The following is a 19,308-nucleotide window of genomic DNA, read 5'->3' on the forward strand; positions in this document are numbered from 1 at the left end:
CCGGGGACCCACAGGCTGTTGGGGGCAGGGCGGGCCTCACTGTTCTGTAATAAAGGGGTTCCAAGGCTGCAGCCATGAGGCTGCTCAGCTGCTCCCAGGGCACTGGCCGGCCCTGCCCCATCTCCCCAGCTGTCAAGGAGCAGCTCCTTGGGGCGAGCTCCCGGCGCGCTGCCCAGCCTTCACCCGGTGTCGAAAGGAGTTCCCCAGCCCAGCCCGGGTGGCAGTCTCGCCCTCTGCTGCCGGGCCGGGCAAGGCAGGGCCTCACGACGCTCAGGTCGCCACCCCACGGCGCCCACCCGGTCACCGCCAGGCCAGCGGCTCTGCCGCAGCACACGGGGGGCCGCCAGCCCCACCCGCCTCCTACGCCAGCCCTCGGCCGTGGACACTCACCTTGAAACGGGCACTCTCCAAGCTCCTCCCACTCCTGGGTGCCGCCGCCTGGCCTCCGGCCTGCTAGAGGCCAGCTTCGGGAGGCGGGGCGGTGCTCACCACGTGTCCCCACTGCCCGGGCCGGCACCCTGCCTGGCGACAGCCACTTCCGCGGCGAGCAGGTGATGTCTGCCGGGTCTTTCGTGCTGAGCAAGGACCCGGCAGCCAGAGGCACGCACCCGGGGACGGCTGCCCCAGTGCCAGGGGTGCAGCAGAGGCCGCCCCTACCCTGCGGGTCGCCGTGGGTGGGGAGGAAAGCTGAGGCCTCATCTGCATCCCGGGGAAAGGCCACACTCCATGAGGAAGAGCCCCCCCGCTGCCGACCGCCGCCTCAGGGGGCAGGTGCAGGGCTCCGGTGAGGCGCCGGCCCGCCTGCAGGGCGACTGGCCGCTCCTGGCAACGGGTGGGGAGCACGTCCCTCTAGCCACTGCCTTCACCGAGTCTTAAATACAGCAGCAGGAGACGAGCACGATTACTGAGAAAGAGTGAACTTTAATTGACTTGTGAATCTACTTAGAAAAACACACACAAGCAATGTCCACGACTATAAATGTAAACCTTTTGCACTAAAAAAAAACACAAACACAAAACCACAGGCATGAACTGTAAACCTGTTTCTTCACCAACTAAGCTCAAGGTTAATCCTTAGTAGCGATTCGAAACCCTCCTCCTCCTCCTCGGCAGCTCCGGTTAGCACCAACGGCCCCGCGGAGGGCCCGGGCGGCCCCCGCGGCGGCGCCGGAGCCGCGGGCACTGCCCACACGCAGCCCACTCGCACACCACGCACACGGGGCCCCGCCGGGGCGATGGAAAGACGACAGCGGGCGCAGGTCTCACGCTTTAATGTAGTGCACTGGAGGGGCAGGCCGCGCCCGCGCCCGGGTCATGATCAGGAGATGCGGACGCTGCTGCCTAACTGTTACTCTACACGTGTCCATCCGTGTTCAGGAAACACTCGAGACTGCTACGTAATTTACACCGTAATTACTGGGTTACAGCTTTAGCTCATTGGCAATTTTGGAAGCGATATTTTTGAAAGCTATGGATGTCCCCGATATCCGCTTAAACCGGACCCCGTTCAGAGACAGTCTTGGCAGCTTGCACACCTCCATCTCCCACTGCACCAGGCTGTCCGCGTGCCCGTCGCCGTGGACACAGAAGAGCAGGAAGCGCTCCCGCTGCTCGTAGTCGCAGCTGTTGGCGTCCAGCACCTTGCGGATCTCCCGCATCATGTCGCTGGGGTCCATGGAGCTCGTGGTTTTCATGCTCCAGGTGAAGCGCAGGGACCGGGGCTTCGCCTCTTTGTGCTCGTCCTTCTGCTCCGCAGAGACGCTGCGACTGAAAGGCACAGCGCAGGTCACTGCCGGTGGCCAGGGGCCCCGGGCCACCCGCCCCGCGTCCCTTCTCCCAGTCGCATGCCTCTACCCCTTTCCCCCCCGACACACCCACCCTGCAAAAAGCCCACTGGGCTGGAAAACGCTCCCCGGCCACCAGGCTGCTCACTAAATTGGCAGGACAGTTTGTTCGAGCGCAGCGCCCCCTGCAGGCCGACCACGGGCCAGGCAGGTGGCCCTTCGGCTGCTGCTTCTCTACCAAAGGGCACCGTGACAGTCATGCAGGCCACAAGCAAGGACTCCACAGACATGCGCTCCCCCCCGAAAGGGCCCCAGGTGCTGGGCATACATGGGCAGAGGACGGACAGGCCTTTCTCTTGGTCGCCTGCACCAGCTCAGTGCTTTTCCTGTGCTCTATCTTGTCATTTACACTTCCAGTTCCGGTTTCAAAAAAAGGAAACTGTGGGGCCTCTGGGAGGCCCAGGGGTCAGCCTCATGCCATCCAGCTGTCCCAGCCATTGTGGCCCAAGTGTGACTCCCAACAGGGAGGGACCCACAGGGCGCAGCAGACCTCTCCTGTCCTCCACTGCTCCTCTCAGCAGAGGATCCACCCCTTCTGCTCCCCACTCTGCCTCTGGAGTCCACTCACCCCTGTACCCTAGTTCTTCTGTGCATAAAAATCTTAAAAAAAAAAAAAAAAAGCCAGTCACATGACATTATCTTATCTGAAACAGAAACCCCCGAGGCACAACTGCTGCAGAGGCAGTGCATGTGAGGCCTCCCTGAGGCTGAGGGGGCAGCCTGACGGGCTCCCTGGGGCATACTGCCACTCCACCTAGTCCTTCTTGCCCAAAGTCAGTGTTTACAGTTCCGCACGAGTCTGGCGCGGCACCCATCTGGCGGACACGCCTGAGCTCCGAGAGCTGGAGCGTCCGCACGCAGATGCGCTTGCTCCCGCACTGACCACTGCGGCGGGCGGCCACCCCGCACACAGCTCTCCCACGGCCACGCCGCTAGGGTACTGACTCTCACCCGCCCACACTGGCCAAGCGCATCGAGCACTGCCAAAACCAGGGAAGCTCAAACCAAGCTGAGCTGGGGAGCGGCAGCAGCGCAGGAGAGACGCGGGCGGGGTCTCCCTTGGAGCAGGGGCAGAGTTTCTGGGGGTCCAGAGAGGAGAGCACTGGCAACAAAGGCAGGCGCTACGAGGCCGAGGAGGTGCTGTGGGCATGGCCCCGCGGGCAGACGGGCTGCGCTGGGCCCAGGGCACCTGCGACGGCCTCGGCCCTCTGCCCTTGGCCCAGTGTGCTCATGCTCCCAACGAGAGGTGGGAGGTGGGGGGACTGTGCTGGGGAAACGAGGTGCCGCCTGGCCTCCGCCCAATACCCAACCCAGGGCAGCTGAAGCCACACAGGCCTCGTGTGACCGCGGCGGGCCAGGTCTTCTGAGGAAGCGTGCGGCCAGAGCTGAGCATTAGGAGCACTCTGTGGGGCAGCCTGGCGGTGGCGACCACCGAAAGCTGAGAGTGGAGCGGGCCCAGGGCCGCGGGGAACAGCGCCAGGCCCCCGGGGCGGCTCTCAAAGCCTGACCCGCAGCTGACCACACGTGCCTCATTCTGAAAGTCACCTCTAACTTGAAATACGAACATTCTACTCAGTGTTCTTCTCTTCCCTAGGACGAGGACAGTGCTGGGGCCACCAGCCGTTGGAGGGGTGCTCTCCCCAGCGCCCTGACCTCATCTTGGGTACCCCCCTCCCGTCTTTCCACGGCTGTAGCCACAGCGCCACCACGTGGCCACGCGGCGCAGTGCAGCAGTGGGGGCCTCACCACAACCAACGCCCAGGACAGTGAAAGTAAAAACGCCCCTCACCTTGAGCCCTCATATCGCCCGTTCCTCTCATATTCAGTTGGAAGTCTCAACGTACAGAAGGCAGAGCGGAGCAGAGGGAGAGAGAAAAGAAATCTTACTCAGTCACGCGCACCCGGCACACGCCAGGGCAGGCTCGGCGCCGCCCCCCGCGCCCCCGCCCGCCCCCGGGGCTGCGAAGGGAAAGGAAGCGAATCCTGCCAGCTGTAGCGGAGACCCGCTGACACTTCCGGTGCAAAAGGACAAACAATTAAAAAATAACCACCGCAAGCAATCCTCACTGGGAGGGAAACACCGCGTTCCCTGCTGCTCCGACCTGCGGCCCGGGCGGGGCGGGCACGCGCGTGCAGCCCGGGGGTGTTAGCTGCGGTCTCAGCTGTGACCGTCATCAGGAAATACTAATGCAGCAGTAACAGATTTAGTACAGGCCACCTGCGGGTGGGGAGAGCGGCTCTAAATTAGGGCGCTACCTACTCTTAGGCTTCAGCTCTCCAAGCGCAGCGCATTTCTGCCCTGTGCCGGCGCCTGCATCTTAGTTTCCCCCAAAATGGCCAGAATGAACGAGGCTGCCCAGCACCACAACATCCGATCGCTCCCCGTATCTGACACCGTCCGCAGCCTCAGTCCTCCAGGCAGCGACGACACAGCCAACACTTACCTGTTGCCTGCGGCGGCTCGTTTAGTGCTGCGAGTCACCGAGCAGCGCCCCGCACGCAGCAGCACGCGCCAGTGCTGTTAGTAGCGGGCAGGCACCCGCAGCACTGCCAGGGGAGGGCTCAGAGCATGCGCGGGCCTGGGGGCGCCAGCCCTTTAAAAGCACCTGACAGGGTTATTAATCTCTGTCTTTCCAGTTTCCTTCGATAGGATTAAGTATTTAGTTCTCAGCAGAAAGTTTAGTTTTTAAGGGAAAAAAAAAGGGGGCGGGGCTACAAAGCCAAACCTGATGTTAATTGCAGGGGCCATTTGGGGATGAGGATTGAAAACAATGCGCATATAATAATCCTACCTTTTGATAAACCTGAATGACATGTTTCTAAAAGAAATTAAGCCAAAAAAAAAAAATTAACAAAAATGATTTGCACAAATCAAGGAGAAAACCAGTCACTCTAGAGGGCAATAAACACTGCCTCTTTCTGTCCAAGGAATAGCAAGGAAGTGATTTAAAATGCAGAAATCATTACAGATAATTATCTGATCTTTTAACTAGAAATCAATATTTTAATTACAAATGTAAAAAAGCAGTAACTGTTAACTTAATTGCATTTAAAATAAAAATAGCATCTTGTATAAAGAAGTCATCTGTCAGGTACTGAACTACTACTTCTCAAATTTCCTGTACAACACTAACGAACAAAAATCTCACCTGCTTTTATTAGTATCTAGCCATCAAGGGAATCTTCTATTTCAGAAAGATGATTTAAGTATTAACAGGATGCGTGTTTCAGTTAATGATGGAATGTGTGAAATAATTTACATTTTAAGAAAAAAGTTGTTAGGGATTAGATGAAGTAGACTTCCAGAGTTTTAGATCTCGCAACGAATGCAGATTACATGACAAGCTCACAGGAGGGGGCCGGGGCCGGCTGTTCGGAAGAGCCGGACGTTGGGCTGCCGAGCGTGGCAAGTGCGCGTGCCTGCTCGGACCCGGGGTCTCGGGCCTGGGGCTGGCTGAGGCGCCCGTGTGGGTCAGCGGAGTAACTGGCCTGTGTGTTTCCTAGTTTGGCAGAACTCTGGCCTTGCTTCAGAGCCACTCAGCAACTGCCAACCCTTCCAGATCAGGTCAGAAGCAGAGTCACACACAGCAGAGACCAACACGTGGAAACATTTGTAGATCATTAAACCCTACACAATCCACGGCAGTATTATTCCAAAGATGATTCTAGCTGAGAATAGTTTTTCTGAATTTTCTACCGAGAAGAGCCATGGAAACTGGCCGACTCCCAGTCTGCTCTCTTCCACCCCCCGAGGAGTCCCGAGGCTGGAGCGCGGGGCGGTGCAGGACCGAGCCCGTGGGCAAGCTAGAGGACACGGGGCACCTGCTCCCGTGGCGGCAGCCCGGCCAGGTCGCAGGCGGGAAATGCCTCGACCCTCCCACGAGCAACCAGGGCCCAAGGCCACAGGCAGCCCGCGAGGCAGGAGGGCACCCGAGCCCTCCAGGCACTGCGTCTGTGGGCCCAGCGCTGTCAGGGCACACGTGACGCGAGCCAGGGCAGGGCCTGCCTGTAAGAAGTGACTACAACTGAAACTCATGCGCAGACGGGAGCCGCTGCCTGTAGCTTTCATCCTTCTGCAACTATCTGAGGGCAGAAGTTAAAGGGAGATGAGTGACCCCGACTTCAATTTCAGGGCATGCACTGAAGGGACTCAGGAAACTGGCAGGAAGGACTCCTGCCCGCTGCTGGGCTCAGCGCGCTTTGCTTAATAGCCGCAGGAACCCTGGATCTCTAATTTCTCCGGTAAAACTGGGAGGACGCTTGCTACGTAGGGCAGAGAGTAACAGAGAGGTGAGAAGGCCGCGTGTGGGAGCCCACACACCTCTATGACCTCCACCGCCGCCTCAGCAGAGCCGACGGGACTAGATGTGACCAAGTGAGAGAACAGAGGCCAGCAGCCAGTTCAAGGACTTTAATGACCTGTGGGTCTTTTATTAAAGATCCCAGCACAGGCTCAAGCGAAGGGCATGGGCCTTGCCATCCTCTTACTGGAGCTGAGGCGGCCTGGCCGCGCGCTCACATGCCCCGTGCTGGGGCCCAGAGAGCCAACCACTGCTGTGGAGCTGGTGGCAAGGGCCTGCGGGCAAAGGGATCCGGCTGCTTCCTCCTGCGCAAGTTTCAGAGGCAGGAGGCCTGGCAAGGTCGTGGGGTGACTCTGAAAGGAAGGGAAGAATCCTGAGGGCCACCAGACTGGTCATGAATGGGGGGGAGCGGGGGATATGCCTCAACCTAGCAAGGCACTGTGACAGCCTGGGCTGAGAAGAGAGCAAAAGGGTAGGTGGGGGTCTGCTGACTCCTCTGGCCTCTGGCTGATGCCAGCGGGCAGCAGAGTCCTCCCAACCTGTGACTCGATGTCCTAACAAGCAGCAGATTGTCTGGTGAAGAGACCGTTTCCTGCGGCTCTTCTATGTTGTACATGACTGACTCAAATACAGCACAACTAAGGAGACTGGGAGTGCTGTCTCCCTACAGGTCAAACAGGAAATGGCAGGACGCGGAGGGGTCGGTTGGCTGATGGGCCCAGGGGAGGCAGAGAACCGGGGACATGACATCTGCGCACTCCGAGACCAGGCCGGGGAGCAGGCGGGCTGCAGGAGACCCCGGGCGGGCGGACCCGGAGGCTCGGCTCTAGCGCACCCCCTGGGGTCTTTATACCGTGGGGCGCCCAGGAGAACGATTTGCTACAATGCAAAGTGGGACCTTTTTCTTTTTTCTCTTTTAGCAGCCAAAATTTCTAGGTTTTTGCAGCCTCCGGTCTAGGTCAGAGAGGACTCCAGGAGTCCTTCCGAACCCTCCCCGGCCCAACATGATGCTGGGCACCTGAGTGACTGCACAGGGGTGTTAACTCTGAGCAGAAAGCAGGGACTTTTATCTCCAAAACTACCCATAACCCTCAGAAAGTTCTTTTCCTTAGTGTAAGTCACTGTGCCCAGAAGAAAGAACACTTCCCAGACCTGCCTCCAAGCGTGCTCCTCAGAGACTGCAGCTCCAGGGCGGGCGGCATCTGTCCCCCCTGGGCCAGCGCCTCGACACTCGGTGTCTGCCCTGGCGAGCCCAGCACGGCCCACACCGGCCATGGTTGCTGCTGAACTGCACCGAGTGTGACAAGGGTGAGCCGCTGGCTCCAAGGACCCTCCTGAACGTTACACGGCTCCCGGGGCTGTGAGACCGCGCTCTAACGCCTGGTCTTCAAGAGTGAAGGTGCCAGTCAGCGCCACAGCCAGAAACGAGAGCGGAGTCAGGCCGCGGTGTTGCACGAGGCAGGAAAGGGCTCCTCTGGCTCACGTTGGCTCCAAGCCCCAGCCCCGCCGGGAACTTACCTCCTCGTGAGTTTTGAAGTTAATTTACTAAAAAGGTTCGTGGAGCCTCGGCTTCGCGTCTGGGACAGTGGCGTGGCTTCGTGGGACAGGCTGGGCGAGGCGGGCGGGCCGTTGTACGTGGCGGTCCGCCGCTCCCGAGGCTGGCCGTGGAAGGTGCTGCGGCTGGCAGTGCCTCGCGGGAAGCGGATCCGGTCTGGGGTGGCGGCGCTGCTAATACTGTGTGTTGAAGCAACGGGGGTTCTCTGGTCAGGAGCAGCACTGTGGGGCAGGAAAGATCAGCGTCTCACAGCCTTCTTCACAAAAGCCGGCCTCGTGGCAAACACAGCAAAAACCACGACCACGGTATCCCTTTCATACAGTGGCGCAGTCAGTGACACTGACCCAGGTCCGAGGGGCATTTTACAGGACGCAGGAGTGAAAGGGAGTGGGGAAGGCGTCCAAAGGGCCAACGCACGATGGAAAAGCCCGACGGGGAGAGATGAAAGCAGGAAAGACGGGGGCGAGGAGCGGCGGGACAAGCGACTTCGGCCTCCCCTCTGCTCCCTCCCAAGTCGCGCACGGGGAGGCCGCGCGGCTCAGAAGCCCCAGTGCACGGTGCTGTGAAATGCCGGCAGCGACCGGGAGGGGCCGGCTGGACTTTTCACACCCAGAGTCCTCAGACAGAGACATACAGGTGGCCCAGGACACCACACAACAGGAGGGCTGACTGAAGCTGCCACAGGAGGGCCTGAGGACAGGTTAACAGTGCGGGCGGGCGACGAGGCCCCAGCACACGGCAGGCGGCGGCGGCTGCGCGTCGCAGGAACCTGTGTGTCTTAGGCGGCCTCGAAGTTATTTCCTTCACCATCTAGTGGAGGCAATGCCATCGTGGGGCCCAGGCCAGCTCGGACATCAGCCGTGATGTCTCCGCCGACAGGTGGCAAAGGAGGCACAAACCGAGGCAGGCGAGCTGCGTGAGCGAGCACGTGTGCCGGCTAGGAGGCGGCGGGGGCAGGCAATGGACTGCGCCCGCAGGGCACGCAGCGACGGAGGAACCCACCCCCTTCCCTGCCATCTCAGCGTGTCCAAGGGCAAAGTCTCCAACTCGTGATGACTGTGGAGCAACCACTAAATGCAGCTGCTTTACTGCCCACCAACAATTTGAGCAGCTTATTACATTTGGAGCAAAGGCTGCCTCACACATTCAAGTACTGGCCTACATGGGAGGGACACTCCTTTCTGAGCCCTGGGGAATAAAGCCTCCCCTAGGAGAGCGACTGCCCTGTCAGCGGCGACGCGGGTGCCCCACACGAGCTGGGAGACCACAACACAGGACTCCAGCTCTTGCCACGCAGAGGACACTCACTCTATTAGTGACCCTAAGGGGTCAACAGGGTCCCAGCAGATCCACTTGGGACAGGTGGGGGAGGGCCGAGAGAGCTGACCCGAGGCGTCTCCACCCGACCACGCCACTTCACTCCAGCTCGGCCAAGGCACCTTGCAATTCCAGGAGCAGATTCGCTCTGCGCCTTGCTCAGAGCAGCTGGAGAGCATGGGGAGTGGGGAAGAATATGGCTTCACTGTCATACAGATCCCATCAGTCACATCACTCCCAAGTTGGAATCCTGCACCAACACTCGCGCGTGGGAGAAGAAAGGCCGACACAGACAACGGAAAGGAAAACCCGTATTCTTTCCCCAGAAGTGAGCACAGATCCAGGCTCTCGGAGCGCACTGCCATCTCAAGGTGTAAGGAGTAAGACGCAGTGTATGAGGAGAAGCCACCATCTGCCTAGATGTCACCTGTGTGCAGGTAAGGCTGGTGCCTCTAACTCAAGACCCAAGCACCACCCTGGAAGGGGAGAAGCTGACCCACGCAGGGCCCCCGAAGGAGGCCTCGGATCACTAGGGTGGCCGTCAAGCCGCCTATCATTTCCCGCTGTTTCTCCAGTCCTCTGAGACAGCAGGGCCCACACGGCACTGAGCGCTCGGGCCCAGCTTGGGCAAGATGCCGCGGCTCTGCCGACAGAACAAGCCGCGTGCGAGAGTCCCTGGCTGACAGGACGAGGAGGCCCAGTCAGGGAAGGCGCCTGCTGGCAGCAAAGGGTCCATAAAAGGCCCTCGGAGGTGCCCAGAAGGATGAGGCAAGCACAGCACTCTTGCACAAGCGGCAGCAGGCCTCGCATAACCAGCTCTTTAGGGCCTGTGGAGACATGCACATTCTAAAGCTCAAAAGGAATCTGACAGAAGAGTGCAAAAATGAGAAAAATCTGTGAAAAGAAGGTCCAAAACGGTTTTCTAATCCCATAAACACAAATACTTAGGAAGCCTAATTCTCCATTAACCTCTTCTATCAAATCACTGTGAACTATTAGAAACCTGACAGGCAAAAATGTAGCGCTGGTAAATAAAAACATGCAAGGATCAACTGCTGTTAGTCGTCAGTACACCAAATGTTATTTGGAAACCGTCTAAGCCCACTTACTGTGCACAAATCCTTAACAGCTTTTAATTATAAGGAAAAAGACACAGGAGTCAGGGAAGAGGGCCCTGGAGTGTATATAATACTTCTAAGACGTACTCAATAATCAACATCAGCTTTTAAAACAAGTTGAAACTTTCCTGTCCATTCAAACCCCAGGGAGCTGCGTAAGAGGAGAATAACCCAACTCGGGGGCGGGAGAGCCGAGACCTCTTGCTCAGAGTCCCTAAGTGACCAAACGTCGCACTCGGCCATGGAGCTCTGGGGCAGCAGCTGTGTCCCAGTTTCACAAAGTGACTGTCAGAGAAAAGGAGAGAGACTGCAGCGCCAGACCTGGGGCGCGACGGGCACACGGTGCCCCCTGCTCCACACGGCTGCGCCCACAGACCCTGCTGGGGACCCACTCGCCGGGCCCTGTCACTCTGGACTCAGGTCACCTGCGACTCTTCCAGAAGGAAAGCCACGCCAGCCTGGGCCCGCGCTACTGCTCTCCCCAGCAGCTTTTTCCTCCCTCCCCAAAGTGCCGTGACCGCTGCCGCTCATGGACCTATTTCACCCCACTTTTCTGATTCTACCTATTCCTGACTGTCGAAGTCCAAAAAAGATGGCTGTGTGTGGGGCGACACGCTACCCTATCAGTTTGTCAAGTCCTGCGTACCCCATGCACGTCTCTCCAGCAGGTGAAAACCCCTCAGAAGATCACCCCTCGCCCCCCTGGATTCTGCACGGAGACCCTTCTGGCAGTGGAGCCTGTCACCCTTGGCCTCTGGCCCCAGGTAGACTGCCGGGCTGTGCCCATCCCCCACAGCCTCAGCCCTCTTTTGGTCTTTGTTTGGGCCACTCATGGCACAAGACCGCTGCACCCCCTGGCCACCACCCTGCAGCTTGGGCACAGCTGAGCCCCGAAGGCCCCTGCCTCACGCAGCCCTGCCCGCAGCAGGCAGCAGGCCCGGTGCTGCCGGGTGCGGCGTCTCGCACTCGGCTCCCACTGCACTAAGATTGGCATTTAGATGAAACTTACCGGAAGAGAGTGCTTGCCCTTGCTAGGTAAACTTGTTTATAAAAATGAAGAAATACGTAATGGGCTTTCGTTCCCCTTGGGAAAACCAAACCGTCCTACCATCAGGTAGAGCGCCCCACCTGTTCTCCTTGCCGTTCTGGAGCACGGGGTGCCTGTCGGCGGGGGTCCTCTCGCTGCAGACGTAGGTGTTCCTTCGCGTCATGCCGCCGGCCGCAGCACTACTCTGCTCCAACGTAAAAAGGAGTTTGTCAAGCTAGTCAGCCTAACGAGGATAAACCGCATTTCCAGTATCAACAGCACTGATCAAGAGGCCGGAAACGGGAGAAGCAGCGACGTCTGCTCCCCACTGGCAAGTGGCCACTCGCAGGAGCTGGAGGGTCCATTGAGCAGTGACTCGTGGGCCCCTACACCGCAGAAGGCGGCCGTCCGCAGCTTCATAAGCTAGTATTTGCAAAACGGAAAATCAAAAAGCAAGGGCTATAAATAAATTCAATCCTCAGGAAGCCCGTGGCTGCGGGGGAGCACAGACCCCTTGGCGGGGCCTTCGGGGGGGCCCTCGCCTTGGAGGAAGCATCTCTCAAGATGGTTCATCCTCCACAGATTCTTTCTACAGGAACCTCAGGAGCGCAATGAGCAGTGAGCACTGCCAGGTCAGGACACATTCCAGCCCCAGGAAGCCCCTGACCTCAATCTAGCAAGCGCAACTTACTGGGGAAGGGAAGGGATTAAGAGTTGGACTTGACAATTTTAGGCAATTACCAGCTTTTCTAACCATGAAGTCTGGCTGCTACATGGAGAGCACTTGGCACTGCACCCTGCCTGCTGGCAGCCAGCGCCCTGGGGGGGCATGGGGGGGTGCCTTGGGCTCTGTGTACCCCACCACTGTGCTGCCCTCACTGGGTCCCACGTACGTCCTGCCCAGGCCTCTCCAGCTCAGTGACCCAACCTGGAGCTCAGCAGGTGTTTGTGGAAGCCTAGAAACAGCCCTTGACGACGGGGTCTCGGGGACTGAGACGCCACAAGAAAACCCTTCAGCTAGGGAGGGCATTCGAGGCTGAGACAGCAGGACAAAGGCCGAGGACCCCCCCCCCCCGGGGGCTCAAGCGCCCTTACGCCAGGGACAGCAGAGCTCTTCTTGCGCTCAGGAATATCGGCCTTGTTGGGGTTGCCTGCGTTCCCCAGCAGGGGGCTGGCGGGGGCCGCGCCCTTCCCCGCCGCAGCACCACCGCTGGGCTTCCGGGAGGGGGCGCCGTCTTCCCGGAGGTCGCCGTCCGCAGTGCTGGTCTGGCTCCTCTTGGGATACGCCGCCACCGAAGGGATCGCTGGTCCAGCTAAAATAAAGTTCAGTTTGCAGGGTCAGAACGCGACTTCACATTTGATTCTATGGAAGTAACACATTTTATAAATGCCCTGAGACGGCTATTCACCTAAAAGAAGTCACAGTGAAACCCAAAGACCTTCCCACATCACTGCATTCCGCACTGCCACTTGCCCTGGCAGCCTGCAGGGCCGCTGAGACCAGGCCACACAGCTGGCCTCTGGCCGCCCCTCCGGCACGGCTGTCGCAGGAACTCAAACCAGCGCGAGCACAGGCTCCCGGAAGCGCCAACTGCTCCCTGCGTGAGCGGCTCAGACGCTTGCCTGTGCGGGAGGCACCACCCCCTCTGGCAACAGCGCAGCGCAGGCTCACGGGGTTTCCTGAGAGCTTCGGCGTGGTCGCCTCTGGGCAGGCCCCGGAGCAGGCGGGGAGAGGGGGCACACGCAAGGGAGACGCGCTCCCCAGGCGAGGGGTGGGAGCAAGGCGAGCAGGCTCCAGGGGGCAATGCACCCGTGCTGGGCAGCTGCCAGGAGACAGCGACTGCAGCCGGGGTTCGCCGGCAGCAAACAGTGCTGGGAAGGAGCCCGGAAGCTGTCGGGGTGAGCCAGAGAATGGCCCCGGGCCCATTTACTCTGCACCAGAAGAGACTTTGCAGTTCAGGTCTATTTAAAACAAAAGTCGCTTTTGGGGCAAAAATGTGGATGCTACATCTCTGAAACCGAATTAGAAGAAAAACAGGGTTTGTTTTATTTATGGGAGAACAATGCCGCGCTCAGCTCTGTCATATAACATGTGAAACGAATAACTGGCTGAGTGCTGGGTGCCGAGATGAGGGGTTCAGGGCCGGTACTGCCCACCTCTCCTGGACACCCTCCTCCCGTCAGGAGCAGAGTCAGGATCCCGTCCAGGTGCTCAGGGACACCCAAGGACAGGACCCCTACGCCCACTCCCTGCCAGCAGCAGCAAAAGCGCCGCTTCAGCCCAAACTACACAGATGCCGCACCAGCAGGGGAGGAATGGAAGCTGGCCAAGGGCCCACTTCATGCGTGAAATCAAAGCCGACTGCCCTGTGCGGGTCTAAGCACCAAACTTCAAGGACGGAAGGAGGCGACAGCAGCCAGAGGAGAGGTGGGTGTCCCAGAGAAGAGGAAACGTGCCTGGAAACGTGAGCACCTGGCCCAACGACCTGGTTCCAGAGCCCCAGAATGCTGGAAGTTAAGGGTAGTGTCTGCACGTGGACAGTCGGGGGCAAAGAAACAGACACGCGGGCGTCCCTTGACTCCTACAGGGCTGTCTGAAGGCAGAGTGACCATCAGGCCTGGCAAGCAAGCCCTTCGGGCTCCAACGCCACAGGCGAGCCCCTGGCTGCCGAGTATGTTAAGAGTGATGGTGTCTGGATACACCGACAGCCCACGTGTGGCCAAGAACCCCAGGTCCAGGGGTTTAAATGAACATGTTTGTCAGAATTAAAGAGAACTGCCGCCCCCGAGCCTGAGGCTCCTTCCCAGACGCAGACTCCACTCCACTCCAGACTAACACCTCCATCTCAGACGGCCCAAGGCCCAGCTGGCAGGGCTGTGCCGGGGAAAAAATCTGATTCGGGAGGAAGCAGGGACACAGCACCAGGGTCCCCAAGGGTGAGGACAAGGTTTCTACTCAGCTAGGCCTTACCCGACAAAGCCGTGGGCGGGGCCCACGAGGGCCCGCAGGACGGCTGTGAAGGAACTCCAAGCTGCCTTCCAGCTACTGGCCAGGCCTCCCGCATCCAAAGTAAGGGGGTGCTCCACAAGATGAGGAGCCTCTTGGGGGAGGGGAATCCCCAGGAGCACTCGCAGGCGTGGCCTCCAACTCACCGTGGTCACTGTACCGCCTCTGCTTTTGGCTTGAGGAAACGCTTCTCTGCACTTTGTGGTGAGGAGACTGGCCAGTGCTGTTGCTGAGGTCACTGCTTGGCCTAACCTTAGCGAGTGAGAGATTGCTGCTAGAACTGGAATCACTAGCATCCAGCTAAGGGAAAATGAGAAAAACAGAGCAAACCACAACACGGACCCAAATGGTTTATCAGGAAACTAAACTCACTACACATACACCTCTCTCAATAGTTCACTTAGAGAGGAGAATCTGTGTACAAAAATGAGAAACTCAGGGCCCTCCCTGGCGGTGAGGGAGTTGAAGACACAGCACTATCTATGGGTACCCCTGCAGCCTGAGTGTGATCCCGCTAGGGAGTGACCCTCAGGGCGCAGCAGACCTCTCCTGCTCCCCTCAGCAATGGATTTCTGTGGATCTGTCTCTGGTGAATCCTCTCAACCCTGCACCTCTGGCCTGGTCCCAGTTCTTCTGTGCATAAATAAAAAAATCTTGAAAAACAGAGATTAAAATATTTTTTCTGACTTCTGGAAAAAGTCACAAATAGGTTCTAATGCTCTTCTTTAAGGACCTTTCTTTTTTGAGCTGAGGTAACCTGAGGTATACAAGTTTCAGGGCTATTTACTCCCATCTGATGTTGTCAATTCTCAGCCATTCTAGCCAGGGAATGGTGAAGGCCTGCCCTGTCCTGTAACGACGCCCACCAGGAGGCAATCGCCTTCAAGCAGTAGCTCCTCATGGTCGTGGGAGTTAGACATGCTGTGTCAGTGAATTCAAACAATAATGCTGAATGTTGTAGATATCAATAAAGACTAAGAGTGTGGCTTACATAAATTAATACTTTACAGAAAGGGTATTTTGGCTTTTTCTCTCCAACTACTCTTACCTCTGATGATTTTCTCCCCAACAACAAGTATGTAGCTGTGATCTCATCATATTTCATTTTACTAAGAGATTCTTGAATTTCTTCTTGTGAATATCCCATTCCCACCATAATATCTAAAAGAAAGGCATAACATATTTGATGCATTTTTGCTCAGGTAAGAAACCACTGTTACAGGGTAAAACAGTTTCCTTTATTTGACCCAAAAGAAGACAGATTTTCTAAGAACAGCTTGAATGCTGCCACAGCTGGTAACCCCAGATCCGCCCCGCTACACGTGACGAAATGGTGACTCACACAACTGACATGCATCCGCCCCCCGCATGTCCACAGGAGTCAGGACAGACACTTCCTCCCCTGCACAGAAGCAGGCCGCACAGTGATTACCTATTCTTTTCTGGTCTGAGATGTCTAGTTCTGGCTCCACGAACGGTCTCAGCTCATCTTCCTCATGGCCTGCATTGACCCACCTGTCCTCCATGATTTGCTGAAAGGTAAGCTGTCATTAGTCGTGTGAAGTAAAAGGTTCCATAACCAGAACAGTCAGCAAAATTTATTTTCACGTTTTTCATTACAGCTCAGAGTGTAACTATAAAAAGCCCAAAAACAGTAGCCATATGGCACACAAACCAAACAAGTTCTAAGAACACTTTAAAGACCCTCCAAGTCGCTACTCTCATCTAGGCAATTACCTCTAGTGTGCCTCGTTTTATTGGGTTTAGCACCAGGAAACGTTTGAGAAGGTTTTCACAGTCTGTGGACATGTAGAAAGGGATTCGGTATTTCCCTCTTAACACCCTCTCTCTCAGTTCCTTTGGGCAGGTAGAGAGGAAAGAAAAAAGCGAGTGAACTTTTAGACTCCAGCACCACAAAATCCCCGTGAAACCTTTCATGCTGATGTAACATTAAAATCTTAACCCCTATCATCTCATAAAATCCTCTGACTTTTCTGAAAGACATGACCACAAAGGCTTCTCATACCTTTAGGTTCTGACCATCGAAGGGGAGAGACCCGCTGACCAGGGTGTAAAGAATGACCCCGAGGCTCCACACGTCCACTTCCGGCCCGTCGTACTTCTTGCCCTGGAAGAGCTCGGGGGCCGCGTACGGAGGACTGCCACAAAACGTGTCCAGTTTACTGCCAACAGTAAATTCATTGCTAAAACCAAAGTCAGCTATTTTAATGTTCATATCAGCATCTAACAATAGATTTTCAGCCTAGAGGGAAAACATCAAAACAAAAATGAAATTTAACCAAAATATAATTAGAACTGTCACAAAAATCAGGCATTTTATAAGCTTTTATAATGATATGGTCAACAAATCCTAATGAATCTTGGAAAAAATAAAAAAAACAGATAGATTGCAATGTCTACTTTTATGCTAACAACCAATAACACACAAGATTAATTCTAGCACTGACATGCTCCAGTGAGAAATCTTTAAATAGCTTTTTCAATTAAAAGCCAACGGGGTGGGGGGCCTCTCTGGGGCACAGGGGTTAAGTCTCAGCACTATGAATCTGTTGCCAGCCCCTGCGGGCTGAGTGTGCCCCCAGCCAGGGAGTGACCACAGGGTGCAACAGACCCCGCCTGTCCCCCTGCTGCTCCTCTTGGCAGGGGGTTTTGTCGATCTGCCTGTTCTGCTCCCCACTCTGTCTCTGGGGAGTCCTCTCACCATACTCTGCCCTCTGCACCCAAGGTCTGGTATATATAAAATAAACATAAAAAAAAAGTAACAGGGGCTTTAAAAACCAAACCACCCCTGGACAGTGGCCACACCAGCAAGTCCCGTTGGTGAGATTTACAGCCAACTGCTGGCAACAAGTCGCTAGTCTGGGTCAGGTCTTGCCCTCAGTGGGCTCCCAGTGCAGAGCGCGGCTGCACCTCGCCCAAGTACCACGGCAGAGGGGTGGCTGGGATGGTCTCCGAGGTGGTCAGCCCCCAGGGGAAGAGACCCTAGCTGCCACAGGGTGTGGTGAAGAGCCGCTGCAGGCAGAACAAACAGCCTGAAACCAGCAGGGGAGCGAGAGCAGTCTGTGGGGGCCGTGAAAGCCGGCATGTGGGGGCACAAGGCTGGGGAATGGGGCACCGGGGTCCCGGGGAGCGCATCTGGGCATTCAGCCTCAGCATGAGGGACACATGGCAGGCCAAGGGCGTGGAAAACAAGTCTTGCCACACTGTTAAAGGACCATTCCTGTGTGATGTGGCAAACAGGCCGCAGGGAGGGCAAAAGCCAGGCAGAAGCTCAAATAATCAAGAGTCAAGAGGCGGTGGCGCCTGACAGGGCAATGGCGCAGGGTGGCCTTCAGGAGGTCATTGGGCGACCGAGGCAAAAGGACCAAGGAAATTCATGGGTGGGAGGGCGAAAAACAGGAAATAAACGTTCAAGTGGAGGGAAGAATTCCGGTTATGAACACAAGGAAGCCGGGGTGCTTGGGGAAGGCGTGCTGTCGCCTGGTCAGTGGGTCCCGGAAGAGAGCTGTGGCTGTAGGGCCGGATGGAGGTCATGAGCACCCTGGTGGCCACTACCCTAGTGGCCACCCCAGTGGATGTGGGTGCAGGAAGGGGGGGCGGGGGGAGACGCACGAAGAAGGGAACAGTGTGAGGAAGGGCGGAGGGAACAGAGGAAAGACGGAATTGGGCTGAGAGGGTCAGGAAAAGAGCAGAGTGTGAGAGCAGAACATGGAGACCTGTGCTGGCAGGCGCGCGTCTGCGAGACCGTGTCTAAGGAGTAGGCAGCTCTCGGACGCAGGAGCGCGTGCAGCCCCAGAGGACAAAGGGAAGGGAGGAACCAGCCGCGGCAACTTGCCCAGCAGCAGCAGAGGCGACAAGGCACCCAGGCGAGCCTGCCAATGTGCCGGCTGGCCTCGGAGTGGCTGCGCCGGGCTGGGAAGAGGAGGCGCGGTTTTCTGGGGAAAGCAGACATCGGTGAACATGCTTACTGTCATCAGGCCAAGAGTGAAAGTACCCTTGCATGTTAACGAGAACTGACGTCATGTCTGGAGAAGCATGGCTGTGAAGGCGGAGAGAGAGGGTGTCTGGAAGGTGAGGTGGAGCGCAGAGACGGCACACCCTGGCACTTGTCTGAGAAAAGCCAGCAGAAAGAGGGATGCCCACAGAGCCGGGGGACTGGAGTGGCCCCCGCTGGGCCGCACACCTGGGGGAGGCTGAGAGAGGCAGAGGGCGCCTGCTGGGGCTCCGAGGGCGGGGCCTCTGCCTGCTGTTTCTGCGTTCTGGAGCAGCTTGAGGGGAGGCAGAGGCGGAGGTCTGGGCCACGCTGGTCACAGGAGGCCAGGCTGACTGGGGATGCGGAGAGGGCGCAGGAGCTCTGAGAGCGCAGCCCAGGGAGAGGCGCTGCCTGCCTGCCTGCCTGCCTGCCTGCCGGCGACTGTCCTCAGGGACAAAACCCGCTGCCTCACCTGACACGTGGGTCGCTGCTAAGCCTATTTTATTGCAGTGAACATGATGACTGTAATTTGACCAGAGGGACTCTTTCTCTCATTTGCGAACAGCCTATGCCTCAGCTGTGTCATGGAAACAGCTAGTGGACAGCAGAGCGCACTGGGCAGGCGGCACTCACCTTGAGGTCTCTGTGCACAATCCGCTTCTGGTGGCAGTACTGGACCGCAGAGACGATCTGACGGGAGAGAGCGAGGCTAGTGGTCATGAGCTCGTAATTGCAGGGAGACACTCATTAGCGCTTACGAATGCGGTAGGCTCAGAGAGCACGCGACTGTGTGATCTCTAACAATAATTTTCTTATGCTTTGAACTTTTCAATTTGGAGAAATCCAGGGATGAGTACAAGAATCAAGTCACTTTAGGCTTAAAACTTTAACATGAGTCTCTAAAGAAGGGGAGTAGAGTCAAAGAAAAAGGTAAAGTCATTAGGGAACAAATCAAATTTTATTCAGTTTTGGTGTAAGACGAAGCTAATGTAACAAACCCCGGACTGTGACACTCCAGCCTAACCCCACTGCGTTCAGTTAATGCCATCACGGGTGTTGGGAAGACGGGATTTTAAGGTTCCAAAAGTGAAGTTAAGAGCGTGAGACCAGCCCCCACTGCAAAGCGGGCGCAGAGGCGACACTGC

General features: G+C 57.2%; 1 protein-coding gene across 6 annotated transcripts in view; it reads right to left on the reverse strand.

The window, feature by feature from the left end:
* Positions 1 to 907: 907 nt before the first annotated feature.
* Positions 908 to 19,308, reverse strand: part of MARK3 (MAP/microtubule affinity-regulating kinase 3) — a 41,419-nt gene continuing 23,018 nt past the window's right edge. Inside the window, exons 6-17 of one of the 6 annotated variants that reach the window (XM_004681566.2) lie at positions 18,797 to 18,853; positions 16,196 to 16,432; positions 15,907 to 16,026; positions 15,602 to 15,701; positions 15,218 to 15,330; positions 14,316 to 14,469; positions 12,258 to 12,475; positions 11,264 to 11,367; positions 7,664 to 7,921; positions 4,637 to 4,663; positions 3,634 to 3,678; positions 908 to 1,767 (exon numbers count right to left, since the gene is read on the reverse strand). In XM_004681566.2, coding sequence (XP_004681623.1) covers positions 1,422 to 1,767; positions 3,634 to 3,678; positions 4,637 to 4,663; positions 7,664 to 7,921; positions 11,264 to 11,367; positions 12,258 to 12,475; positions 14,316 to 14,469; positions 15,218 to 15,330; positions 15,602 to 15,701; positions 15,907 to 16,026; positions 16,196 to 16,432; positions 18,797 to 18,853 — 1,779 coding nt within the window. In that variant the 3' untranslated portion in view covers positions 908 to 1,421. The remainder of the gene's footprint in view (positions 1,768 to 3,633; positions 3,679 to 4,636; positions 4,664 to 7,663; positions 7,922 to 11,263; positions 11,368 to 12,257; positions 12,476 to 14,315; positions 14,470 to 15,217; positions 15,331 to 15,601; positions 15,702 to 15,906; positions 16,027 to 16,195; positions 16,433 to 18,796; positions 18,854 to 19,308) is intronic. The other 5 variants (XM_012724495.1, XM_012724494.1, XM_004681567.2 and 2 more) reach the window with 5 other exon arrangements.

This window comes from Condylura cristata, unplaced genomic scaffold (assembly GCF_000260355.1).
Source record: "Condylura cristata isolate star-nosed mole 26May11 unplaced genomic scaffold, ConCri1.0 scaffold00013, whole genome shotgun sequence".
Lineage (NCBI taxonomy): Eukaryota > Metazoa > Chordata > Mammalia > Eulipotyphla > Talpidae > Condylura > Condylura cristata.